At 52.7% G+C, this 12,479-nt stretch overlaps 1 protein-coding gene across 14 annotated transcripts in view; it reads right to left on the minus strand.

Annotated features, from left to right (window-relative positions):
* Lrrfip1 (LRR binding FLII interacting protein 1) overlaps positions 1-12,479 on the minus strand; it is a 122,561-nt gene that overhangs the window by 31,893 nt on the left and 78,189 nt on the right. Inside the window, exons 7-10 of one of the 14 annotated variants that reach the window (XM_042702327.1) lie at positions 12,362-12,400; positions 8,950-9,009; positions 3,077-3,121; positions 2,006-2,074 (exon numbers count right to left, since the gene is read on the minus strand). The exons of 12 other annotated variants lie outside the window; for them this stretch is intronic. In XM_042702327.1, coding sequence (XP_042558261.1) covers positions 2,006-2,074; positions 3,077-3,121; positions 8,950-9,009; positions 12,362-12,400 — 213 coding nt within the window. Of the gene's footprint in view, positions 1-2,005; positions 2,093-3,076; positions 3,122-4,826; positions 4,893-8,949; positions 9,010-12,361; positions 12,401-12,479 lie in introns of all 14 variants that reach the window. One more of the 14 variants, XM_042702328.1, reaches the window with a different exon arrangement.

A 12,479-nucleotide genomic window follows, 5' to 3' on the forward strand; every position in this document is an offset into this window, starting at 1 on the left:
TCAAATCCCACCGCCATCTTTTGTGGGCGTAGGACCGCCATCTGTGGCATGAGCACACTGAGGTGTCCACGGGGAGGAAGAGGGGCCTGTGGCGCTCGTGTCTGCGAAACCAACTTCCCGGCTCTCAGCTTCGACGGCCCTTGGGAGGCGACCGCGTCCTGTGTCAGCAGGACTGGGCCTGCCCCTCACACAGCACCCACCCCGCCTCAGGGCCTCCAAAGAGGGGCCAGGGCTGCCCCTACGGGCTGAGAGTCAGAGGCCCTGAGTCCCAGCCCTTGGGGCAGGGCTCATTCAGCATTCATTCCCCTCGGGTCTCTTTCTGGGCAGGATGCTGATGTCATGGCTCCTTATACAGGGGACACGTGTCCAGGTAGGGTGGAGAGCCAGGAAGCCCCCTCATGGGGAACACCACTCACAAGACCATCTGGGGTGACGGGGGGGGGGGAGTGAGGGGACAGGCAAGAGCTTGAGGGCGACCCCCTCTTCCCCCTCCCCCTCATAACGCTCATCTGCTGCCACCAGCCAGAGCTCTGCACCGGGGCTTCACCCCGTCCGCCGTCCTGTCTGAGTGGCTGAGTCCTGTGTGGGTGAGTGCGGGGCTCGGGCTAGAAATGGAGTGGGGCAGGGCGCATGGGTCCAATTCAGGAATTTACAAGCTGGCCTTCTGTTTCCTCAACTCCGCTGCAGCCACCAGTCAGCCCCAGACGATCCCGGCAGGATGCTGAGAGCCACGAAAGAATGCTCGGAGGACCATGTCCGAGGGCCGGCTCCTGGCCTGACGGTGCAGACCAGCGGTGGTGCTTGAAGAGCACCCATAAACCCCCAACCTGATGACGGGCCCCCTGAAAACCTCCTAGTGCTTGGGGGCCATTCTCTACAAGAATGATTGGGTACCCCCTTTTCTAATAAAAGCAATTCTTGAGTTGTACTTTATCCACCATCCCCTTGGTATGAGCTGTGAGCTCACTAACAGCCCTGGAAGCGTGTAAGGACTGGGAGGTGTTCGATGCAGTGGCCACTACATTAAGCAGCTGACACAGTTGATCAGTGCTGAGTTAGACGCCAACGCAACTAATGCTCTGTCAGCGAAGTAGTAGATTTAATACTCAGAAAAGGTACACTTAAAAGAAACTGTAGGCTACAGTGGTCTACTTCGTAAGAATTCACAAATGCACAACATGGTTGGAGGAAGAGCAAGTAAGTCATAAAACTGGCGTACTCAACTAATAGCTGATTAATGTCTTTTCGTTTGGGTGAAGACCGGAACTCCAACTCAATACCTGATGCTTTCACTCACTGGCTGGTGCTCTACCAATCGAGCCACGCCTCCAACTCCAATAGCTGATTAATCTCAAAATCAAAATTATAAGGGCCTTCAATCAAAGTGTTTCCCAATAAGCCATTGTATCCTGAGAAGGGCTGCGTGTACCCTTACAGGGATTGGGGCACCTGCATGCACCCTGGAGAGCACCCCATTTCAGTGGTCACTGGCACCCAGCACGGCCACTTCCTCACATCCATGGGGTCATCTCTCCCCCTGTGCCCCTCCACGCCAGTGATTACTAGATAGCTCCGAGGGTGCTTTACTGCATTCTGAGCCTGCGGTCCTAAACCCTGGAGGAGAGGTGGGGAAACACAAATGTGTGCAAGCTCTGACTTGAATTTCTCATCAGCCTTGACTCTTCAGACACAGCAATAACTTGTGAGCTGTCACGCTCCCTTTCTTCTCCTTCCATTATTTTACATCCACTGGTTAGATCACAAACCAGCTTCAGGGGAAGAATCCAGATGAAATGTAACTACGGTTAGTCCCCTGCTTTGACCTGCGGTGAACTGATGAGTGAGGACACAATGACCGAAGGCTCCCAATTCCGTCACCCACGGCCTTTGTGATGTGGAAAGGGAGATGGGTCGGTATTTCCCCCCAGATGGGGCGGGGCACCTGCAAGCACTTGGGGCCATGCAGCAGACCGGGAAGCAAAGTGAAGCACATCAGGCTCCTTACAGCGTGGTAGGAACCGCAGACGCTGCCCCGTCGAGCCCCAATAAGGCTGCTGTCCTCCAACACAGACGCCTGCGACAGAAACAGACCCTTAGGACGAACTATACAGAAAACGTAATGTCAGGAAGAGCGCTAGGGATGCGTGTCCTGAGGACCGCCCTGCAGGCCCCTCGCCTCCTTCCCTGCTCTTCCCACGGAGCTGCAGAGCACGCAAGGAACAAACATGCAGAAGAGTTCAAGCTGCTGTCGGTGGCATGCAATTTAGTCTCCAGTAGGATGCTTCCATCCGCTGCCTGGCCAACGTTCCATGCTATGAGAAACTTGTTAACCTAGGTTGAGCCAGCAGGTAAGCCAAGCATCGGGAATGTCCTCACATTTCTCATCTAAAAATAACTCATGCTTAGTGACTTGGAAATAAAATATTAAATTATGTTATAGATTTAATGTTGAGTATTTTGTAACTCTTTAACAATTGCTACATAGAAAGCAGTATTTGATTATCTTGAAATCTTGGGTAACTAATCAGAGACAGGAGCATGCAATGCCACAAATGGTGATTGTTAAACTTTGTCCAGTTTAACGGAAACCCTAGTGTCCACTGTATGCCCAAAAGGAGAAAGAGACACACTGGGTCGGCTTGGTAGCCATTTACTTATAAACCTGTTCATAAGCGTGCCATTTACAAAGTTATTAACAATACAGTATTTGAATGCTTAATAGTCCTGTATTACCTAAGTACTTGTTTTTAAAACTGGGAATGTCCAGAGTAATACAGCTAACATGGAAATACCCAGTACAGTGGCATGGATGGGCATCTAAGGGACGCCAAGGCATAAAAAGCCCTCTCTTTCGGGCAACAGGCAAAGGAAATGCAGCCGCTGCTTCGTCCCCAGCTGGAGCAGCCAGCAGATGGAACCCAGATCTGGTCAGAGGGCCTGACAGACACCAGGGCAGATGAAGGCCCCCGTCAAGATGCTGTCCTCCAGGGCACGCATGCTCGGCAGGAGGGCCTGCAGGTGGAGGTGGAGGTGGACGTGGGGGGGGGGGTTAGGTGGGGGGAGCACACACACGCACCCGGAAGCTCGCCGCGGGCCAGGCAGCGCTGCACAGATAGGAGGGCTGGAGGAGGCAAAGGCAGGGTTTTAAAGCCTTGCAAAGATACAGCCGAGGCCGTTGTGATGGTTCTGTTGCCATGACAGCTGAGCTGCCAGTGCAGACGGCCAAAGGCCAGAAGCACGCTGGGGACCACGAGCTCAGGATGCTGGACAGACGCAACTCCATATTACAGCTACAGGAAGCAGAACTATGATTTTAAGACTGCATTTCCCCAGCACCTCTGAAACAGAACCGCTTTCTAGTCAGTCCTGGAAGAAAAGCTTTGGGGTGGGGGAAGGGTGGAGAAGCAAAGCTGTGACGACATCACGTGGGCGGCAGTCACAGAGCAGGGTTAGCAGCCCCCCGCCCCCATCTGGGGGTGCTTCTCACAGCTGGCCCTGTGGATCTGAGGGGTGGGCACCGGCAGACTCAACCACGGATAAAAAAATGGTTGAAAAGCCTGTCACTTACACTGACCACGTGCAGACGGTTTCCCAAATTGTTCTCTAAACACCCCAGCGGGTGGCCTACAGCATCAGGGATTCATTCGCTACTGTGAAGTAATCTAGACATGACTGAAAGTCCGTGCAGTGCGGTGCAGGCTATGGAGCCACACACGGCGTTATAGGAGGGCCTTGAGCAGGGGCTGGAACCCGAGGGACAGCCGCACGTCTGCTCCCGCCTGGGGGAAGCGGCGGTAGGAAGGCCTGCTTCCACGCAGGGCCACAAGGTCCTCAAGGTACAAAACGTACAGCCGCGCCGCCACTTCCCCAAGTCCAGCCCTGTCCAGGCGCACCAAAGTGCACCCACGAGGGAGGGGCACACGCAGGGCTGGAGAGAGAGAGCTCCAGGCACAGTTGGGAGCACTCCCAGGTCCACAGTAGGGCCACATCTAGGGGGCCGCGGCGGCTCGGGGGCCGGCGGCGGCTCGGGGGCCGGCGGCAGCTCGGGGGCCGGGGCTCACTCAGAGGCAATTCAACCTCCAAAACATGCGCCCTGGACTTCTGACACCGATTCCTTGTGCCAGCAAAGGGCTCTGAACCCAGCCCTGAGGCTGGGGCTGCACACCGGCCGTGTGAAAACAGGAAACAGGGTTACACAGCCCCTCCTGCCCACTGTTCCAAGACCAAGCAATGAGTGTGCACAGTGACCTTCCAAATTGCTTCCTGGACACATTTACAAAAGAAAAATATTTTTAAAGAAACAAATGAAAACCCCGAATAGGGAACAATTGCTGGAAGCAGGGAGACCCAAGAGACCGAATTTCTGGAGTTGAGTGTTTCTGTGTGTCTTTCTTTCCTGTGGCAGTAGGTTTGAATGGAGGGATGTACCCTGGCAGGGCACAAGCGTCTCCTCCAACTCTTTTTACTTTAGCCATTTTTCAGGTAGGGTGTCATGGCACTGCTCTGGCTGGCCTCAAACCGTGATCCTCCTTCCCGCGCCTCCTATGGAAAGCATGAGCTTTACATATGCAATGGTGAGCCCCATTCACTGTACGGGACATGTTTTTGGAAATTCATATCCACGAGACTCTTTTTTTCCTAAACCCCCTTTTTCTATTTGAGTTCCTAAATTACTTCAGATTTTTTTTTCTTTTTTAAAGACTGAGAAAAGTTTTAACAAACTAGTCCTGCCAAACAGAAGCCCCGGGGAGCTGCACCCTGAGGAGGTTCAAGTGTCTGCGAGACTGCACAGCAGGGAAGCCAGGACGAAGCAGGGAAGAACAGACCTGGGCGGAGAGGGGTTTGGGAGTCAGGCCGCTGCAGGGGAGCCGGAGGTCCGAGCAGGAGAGTCCCTGTGATCAGAGAACAGAATCACCACAGCTATGGACTCAGACAGAGCAACAGGTGCGGACATGCATCTTTGGGGAGGAAGGAAAGAGCTGTTAATGGGCAAAACCCAACACAGTCACGACTTTGGCGTGTACACACAGAGAGCGAACAAACAAGACGGAATTATAACGGATAAGACCGTAGAGGTTTGGTTATGGTCGTCTGAGTTCTAATTTTTCAAATTTGTTGGGGGAAATTGCAAAGCAGGAGCAGGCAAGGCATCAGCCGCGAGGGGCGTGGAAAGCTGCTCCTCCATGCTTGCATGCCATGAGCTGGGGCCGCCTCTGCCTGGCCTGGCCTGGCCGCAGGCACTTAGAAAAGGGATGCAGAGGAGACGGGACTTGGCCAGCCGAGTCCGGCAATGTGGGGGACACAGCTGTGTTAACTGGGGTTGCTTCTGACGTCAACCACACAGACAGGACGGTCCCTGGAGACGAAGGACTGTCCCTCTGAGGTCCTGCCACGTGTGCCCTCATTCCCACGCCTCCACCAGCCCCGGCAAAGCAGCCCTCACGAGAGGCAAATGGGGTTCTGGGGTGCCTGGAGTGGGTGAGGCCCCTCTGTCACCCCTCAGTGGAGACAGCACACAGCCCCGGGGCCCAGGGGAGGGAGCGCCACGGCCCCCACCCAGAGCAGTGCCACCAGACCCAACAGTTACTCGAAGAGCCCCAAGGCCCGCGTCCTGACGGCCCCTGTCCGGGCTTCCTCAGTAAAAATGAGCAAGCGGGGTGTCATGCAGGAGCAGATAAGGGACCATAGCAGAACCACGGCTGAACCATGGCTGAAGTCCCTCCGCGCATGCTCTTGGGCCAAATTTAAGTGAGGTAGACAGAGACTGGACTTGGGCAGCTAAGTCAGATAACACCTAGGAACACTAAAGGAAAGCATTAACGCATTCTTGTTTCTTTCCTTTCCACTAATTCTATTTTTTTTTTTTTTTGTCTGAGAACAGGATGCTTTTGCTTATTGGCTGGCGCTCTACCATCTGGGCCACGCTTCCTTTTGATTAATTTTAAACTAAAAGCACACACAAAAATACATTCTTTCACGATAGTTAGCGAAATATCATAACTCATATTCAAACACAGGAGGGTGGAACAAGTCTGAAGGAAACACTCATGTTAATTACTTTCCAAAAAAGTTTAACAGAAAGCACAGACTCCAAATGGAATAAATCAGATACTAATGAGGGAAAGGAGCAAACTGAGCTGAACCCACACACACCACGAAACCCACCAGCTTCTCCTCCCTGGAAGATGACCGGGAGGACAGCCTGCCGTCACCACCGCTGTAGCCGGAGTTCTGGGTGCCAAAGGAGACACTGGTGAGTGGGGAGCTGGGGGGGGAGGGGGAGAGGGAGGGGCACGGTGGCCAGGGAGACACAGGAAGTAACAACCAGGCCGTTTGTCTCCAGAACCCCTGGCCCTGATTTTATACCCAGTGCTGAGTCTCAGTGAGACGGTGCGGTTATCTGTCATGAGGTCATCACTAAGTAGCGCTCCTGTCACAGTCTGTGGCTTACCTAAATTCCTCCTTCATCTATCTCTTTAGGCGCCTAAGTTCTGCTTATTGCCAAATTTTAGGGTTTTCTTCAGCTCAGCACACCTGACCACCTCAGCTCAATTCTCAATTCTCTGGTGCAGGTGGAGGGAGGCTCAGGGCCTCTCCCTCCCTTGGCCTCCCTATCTGGAGGAACCTCCTGGTGAAGGCTGGAAGATGCATTTTGAATGACAAAGCCCAGAGAAGAACATGGGAGGGGCAACAGGGGTGAAGTTTGACAGATGGGGAGGAGGGAGAGGGAGGGAGGGGGGAAATCAGAGGAAGAGCGGCCGGGCCTCTCCCAGGGCTTCCTGAGCTCCCCTGAGACCCAGGCTATCCTGTCCCCACACTCTCCGCTCTGACTACTCATTGCCATCGGTACATCCCTCTTCCCTCCACAAGTAGCGTTAGAGCTGGCTCAGCGGCTCCCTTTGTGTTTGATTTCTAGAGATATGACCTAAATCTTTTTTGTTGTTGTTGGTTGTGGGGCCTGAACTCTGGGCCTGAGCACTGTCCCTCAGCTCTTCAGCTCAAGTCTAGTGCTCTACCACTTGAGCCACAGAGCCACTTCTGGTTTTCTGAATGGCTTATTGGAGGTAAGAGTCTCATGGATTTTCCTGCCCAGGCTGGTTTTGAACTGCGATCCTCAGATCTCAGCCTCCTGAGTAACGAGGATTACAAGCATGAGCCACCGACACCCAGACACAACCTAAAGCTTAACACAACCTATGAAACACAGGTTCATTGTCATTAACGTAAAAATAAGGTGTAACACAGAGCTGGGTGCGGCCTGCCCTGCCGCGGTCAAGGGTCCCGCTGTGTGAGGACATGACGCGGGGCAGCAGACTGAGAAGCGCTGATCAGCACACATGACAGCGCGCTAGAGGGAAAGCGGCAGGCTAGACAGTCAGATTCGGGGGAGCTGTTCAGGGGTGCCAGGAGATGCAGAGCCACGACGCGGCTGTCGTGACTGTGTAGAACAAAGCACAGTGTCCTATACACCACACACACATAGGGTTATACACATGGCACACAGTGTCCTATACATCACACACACATAGGGTTATACACATGGCACACAGTGTCCATACATCACACACACACACACACACACACACAGGGTGCTGTGCACAGGATCCTATACACCACACACACACAGAGTGCTGTGCACAGAACTCACAGTGTCCTATACACCACACACACACACAGGGTGCTGTACACAGAACTCACAGTGTCCTATACACCACACACAGGGTGCTGTACACAGGGTGCACAGGATTCTATACACCACACACACAGGGTGCACAGGATCCTATACACCATGCACACACACAAGGGTGCTGTACACAGAACTCACAGTGTCCTATACACCACACACAGGGTGCTGTGCACCGGGCGCACAGTGTCCTACAGGCTGTACATGACACGAGGTCCTGTACACAGGACACCAAGTGTGCTACATGCCACACACAGGGTGCTGTACAAGTCGCTGCGCACAGGGCGGGGCACAGGGCACACAGGGCACAGGGCGGGGCACAGGGCACACAGGGCACAGTGACCTGGCTGTGGCGCTTGTCCCTGCAGTACCTGCTGCCTTCACGCGAGGCCGGCAGCCTGGGTGTGAGGAGTGACACCCACGGAAACCAACAGAAAGCGCAGAGGGACTACAACCAAAGCACACGCACCCTGAGCGGGCACGGGAGGGTCGAAGGAACCTGTGCTGCCCGGGTGGGAAAGCTGAGACTGTGCTGTGTGTGTGTGTGCACGCACCCATGCACACTCCTGTGCATGCACCAGCCATGTGAAGCCTAGAAATACAACTTAAGTATATCTTAATATAATTTTCATACTACAAAATTCATTACTAAAAGGAAAGAACAGGACAGTAAGAAGAGGCAAGTTTTCCGTCATTTAACCCAGGCAAGAGCTGTGCAGATCCTGACGTGTAATTAAGATGTCTCCAGTGTACCTTCTGTCCCGTGGGCTTCCCACCCGCTCTCCCCGACCCGGGGGTATGACCTCGCCCTCCTCTCCATCCTCTGTGCTTCTCACCCTCAATCCTGCATGCCAGCCATCCTGCTCAGCTTTCCTCTTCCCTTGTGGAGATCATGAGCTCTCGTGTCTACATGTGTGTTTAATGTGAACACTACCAGCATGAAGGCCGGGCCTGGAGAGCTGTGAGAACACGGGACTCAAGTCCCCCTGAAAGGGGACTTTACCAGAATACACACAGCAGTACACGTGTGCTGAGGGCTGAGACCCAGCAGAGGTGACCTGCAATCCTAGAGATGCCTAGCAAAACGGACCACGGAAAACAGAATCTGAGTCATGCTAGCAATGTGTGAGAACATTTTGAATAGGTTAGAAAAACGCACAAAGACAACAAAATGACACGAAAAGGGCAAAGGTGCTAACTTTATGTTTTGGCAGCTTGTTAGCAACCTTCTTGAATTTTGTGCGGTGCAAGCATACTGTACTAACCCTGCCGGATCTTCTGCTCATGGACTGGGATCCAGACCGCTCTCCATCACAGCCATTTGTCTGTTTCAATGAAGAAAAGAGAAAGCCAGACGAGTATGCAGATGGAGACACTGACTGGCCAGCAAGAGGGAGCTGGGGCAAAGCATGCTGGGGGTGGTGGGCACCGATCTTGGCAGGTCCCCGCTGCCCGGGCCTCTTGTCCACACTACTGCAACTCAGGAGAAAGCAACACAGTCAGGCGCTCGCCCATCAGCCTCCTGTCGCCTGTCACTGCTGGTCTTGCGGTCCCTTCCTGAGCCCTGGGCAGCGAGGCGCCCGGCCTGCTGTGGCTGCTCTCTGTGCAGCGTTCTATGTTCAGTCTTCCAGCATGACTGTGGACATGCCAGCCTCCATGAAGTCTGGATACCAGGCCAATAAGTGATCCGGCCTCGTCAACCACGGTAAGGTCTTGGTTCAGGGCAAGTTCGGGGAAATTACAGCCCCATATGAAGCTGAACTCGTAAGCTAAACTCTACTCGACCTAAAATAATTAAATGTGAAAGTTCATCGTGGAGGTTTCCTGGGGGGGAGGGGGGGGCGCATAGCTTCGAGATTCATTTTATTTATATTCATCATCTTCCTACTTTTTCAAAATTAAACCTGAGGACAGACTTAATGACTTCCTAATTAATCCTCTAGGAAAGACAGAGAGAATGTGCTACAAGTTTGCTTGCCTCCCTACCACTGCCCAAGCTCAGGCTTTCTAAATCATGTCCTGATGGAACTTTAAGGAAACCTCTGCTCTTAAGGTCAGGAGGAACGCCCTGCACACGTGGGGCAGGTGGACAGACGTGGGGCAGGTGGACAGACGGAGGTGCTGCGTGTCACCGGACCTCAGGCACAGCACAGTCCTGGCAGCTGTGAGAGCTGGTGATGCGCTGGAGCAAAGGCACGCACCTGTTTACCACCTGTTCCTTCAACCCCCTCCCCCACGAATACGCAGGATTGCTTACGAAAAGCTTTGGGGAATGCCCCCTCCCCCTCCCAGTTGTAAGGGAATTCTGTCCTAGGGCACATTCCTGTCCATGGGAGCCTGCTGAGGTCACATCAAAAGGGATTTTCACCTTCTTTCAGAAGGTTTAATATGCGTGGGGTATGGGCACAGCAGGGCAATGAGGGGTGACAAGGGTCACAGTGTTAGAATAAAAACTTCATCTGAAGTCAGGTCTTAGTTTTGCTCTGCGGAGTTCTTTTCTCAGGGCCCCTTACTGAGCAGGGCACTCTGCTGTTCACTTGGCTGGGCACTGCTGCACGGGCCACCGCTAGGCCTCGGGCACTGGCATGCCCAGGAGCCAGGCTCTGCCTGGACATCTCAGTCCCTGGAGGAAGGCCCAGGAATAAGTACTTTAACAAGCTCTGCGGGTGAACCTGATATTCAGAAACACTGCTGCAAAGTAAAGGCATTCATGTGTGCATGCACACGTGACTGCGGTCCTGGGGCTTGAACTCAGGGTCTGGGCACTCTATCTCAGCTTTTTTGCTCAAGGCTAATGCTCTACCACTCAAGCTACAACTCAACTTTGGGCTTTTTGGTGGTTAATTGGAGATTTCGAGTCTCAGGGACTTTCCTGACAGGCTGGCTTACAACTGTGATCTTAGATCAATCTCAGCCTCCAAAGTAGCTAGGATTACAGCTGTAATTTACATCTAGCGGATCTACATTTTAAACAGCAGATACAGGCCACACAAACAAAAACTAATGGCAGCTCTGCCCACTGAATCTTGACCAGACCATGCAGTCCTCAGGGCACCAGGGGTTTCCAGGACCAGGCAAAGTCAGTTGTCAGCTTTTCTTATTAAAAATGCTGAAAAACAATGGGCTGGGAAGGTGGCTCAGTGGAAGAGTGCTTGCCTCTCATGCATGAGCCCTGGGTTCAATTCCTCAGCACCACATAAACAGAAAAAGCCGGAAGTGGGTGCCGTGGAGAGCTGAGGGACAGGGCCAAGGCCCAGAGTGCAAGCTCCATGATGGACCAAAAAAAAAATGCTGAAAAACAAAACCCAAATATGTCTCTGATTACTGCTACAATGTAATTAATTCATTCTTTCAAGGACAGGCACTTAAAATCTATGGTGAGATCAAAATTAAAGGGCTAACAATCTAGAAACAGGTTCAAATACAAAAGGATTGCTAGTTACAACGTTGCAAAATGCTCTGATCTACCCAGGGAAGAGCTGAGCAGATAAGTAGGGGACCCCATGTAGGATACTTCCTGAATCTGTGTCCCTATCTTCCCTATCTTCGTCCTAGCTGGAGCTGGCTGTACTCTCACCAGGCGAGGGTGGGCCCACAGCTGGGCACTGGGCAGGCTGAATGCCCGGCGCTCCGTGCTCTGTGTTCCCACTCCGGGCTCCCTTCCCCCTTCTACCGGCCCTGGGGAGACCGGGAAGGTCCCACACAGGGCAGATGCAGCAACTATTTACCCACTATCACTGGGAGCTAAAAATACATGTTTAGCCGGGTCCTGTGGCTCACGCCTGTAATCCTAGCTACTCGGAGGCTGAGTTCAAAGCCAGCCCAGGCAGGAAATCCCGGAAATTCTTATCTCTAATAAACCACCAGAAAACCCGGAAGTAGCGCTGTGGCTCAAGTGATAGAGTGCTCACCTTGAGCTGAAGAGCTGAGGAACAGCACGCAGACCCAGAGTTCAAGCCCCACAACCAAAACACAAAACAAAAAAACATGTTTATAATATGAATTTGTTGAATAATTTTGAAAGATAGACTTAATTGAACACAAGAGTGATCACTGTTTGCTACCTCAACGGGAAGCAGTGCTTTCTGCTGAGATTTATATTGAATTTTTTTGGCTGTACTGGGGTTTGAACTCGGGACTTCACATTTGCTTCCCTTGACCCACATCCCCAGACCTATTTGACTGTAGTTATTTTTCAAGGTCTTGAGTTTTGCCCAGGCTGGTCTGGACCCAAATCCTCTTCCCTAAAGCCTCCTGCTCAGCTGGGATGACAGGCATGTAGCTGTACCCCCAAAACCCAAGCTTAGATCTGAAGCCTTTGTTTTGTTGTTGGAACTGAAGTCTTTCCTGAGAGTATTTTCTGGCAAAAGGGTCAAAGGCACATTCAATTTTGCATGGCTAGAGATTAGAAAAAAATTTTTTTTGTTTTAAAAGAGCACAAAGTAACTTCAGTTGGGGCTCAGGTGCTCACACAGCACATGGTAAACACTGGTCCCCGAGGCCCGGATGGGACCCCAGACCCTCGGGCAGGGCCCCTGGGAGGAAGCCGGCTGGGTGGAGACTGTTGGAGGGACAAAGACACACGGCTTTTTTGGGAGGTTAGTGAAGCATGATTGGTTATTGGGCATCACACCACACAGTTAGGTCAACACGGCAAAGTCCGTCTGTCCAGCTCACCCAGGCGTGGGGGCCCCTGTACTCCAGGTCAGACTGCACCTGCCAGGACGATGTGAACGAGGAGAGCAGGAGAGGAGAGAGCCGGAGGAGAGGAAAACATTATTACCACACAACAGGC

Source organism: Dipodomys spectabilis, unplaced genomic scaffold (assembly GCF_019054845.1).
Source record: "Dipodomys spectabilis isolate Male_0828 unplaced genomic scaffold, ASM1905484v1 ptg000321l, whole genome shotgun sequence".
Classification (NCBI taxonomy): Eukaryota; Metazoa; Chordata; class Mammalia; order Rodentia; family Heteromyidae; genus Dipodomys; species Dipodomys spectabilis.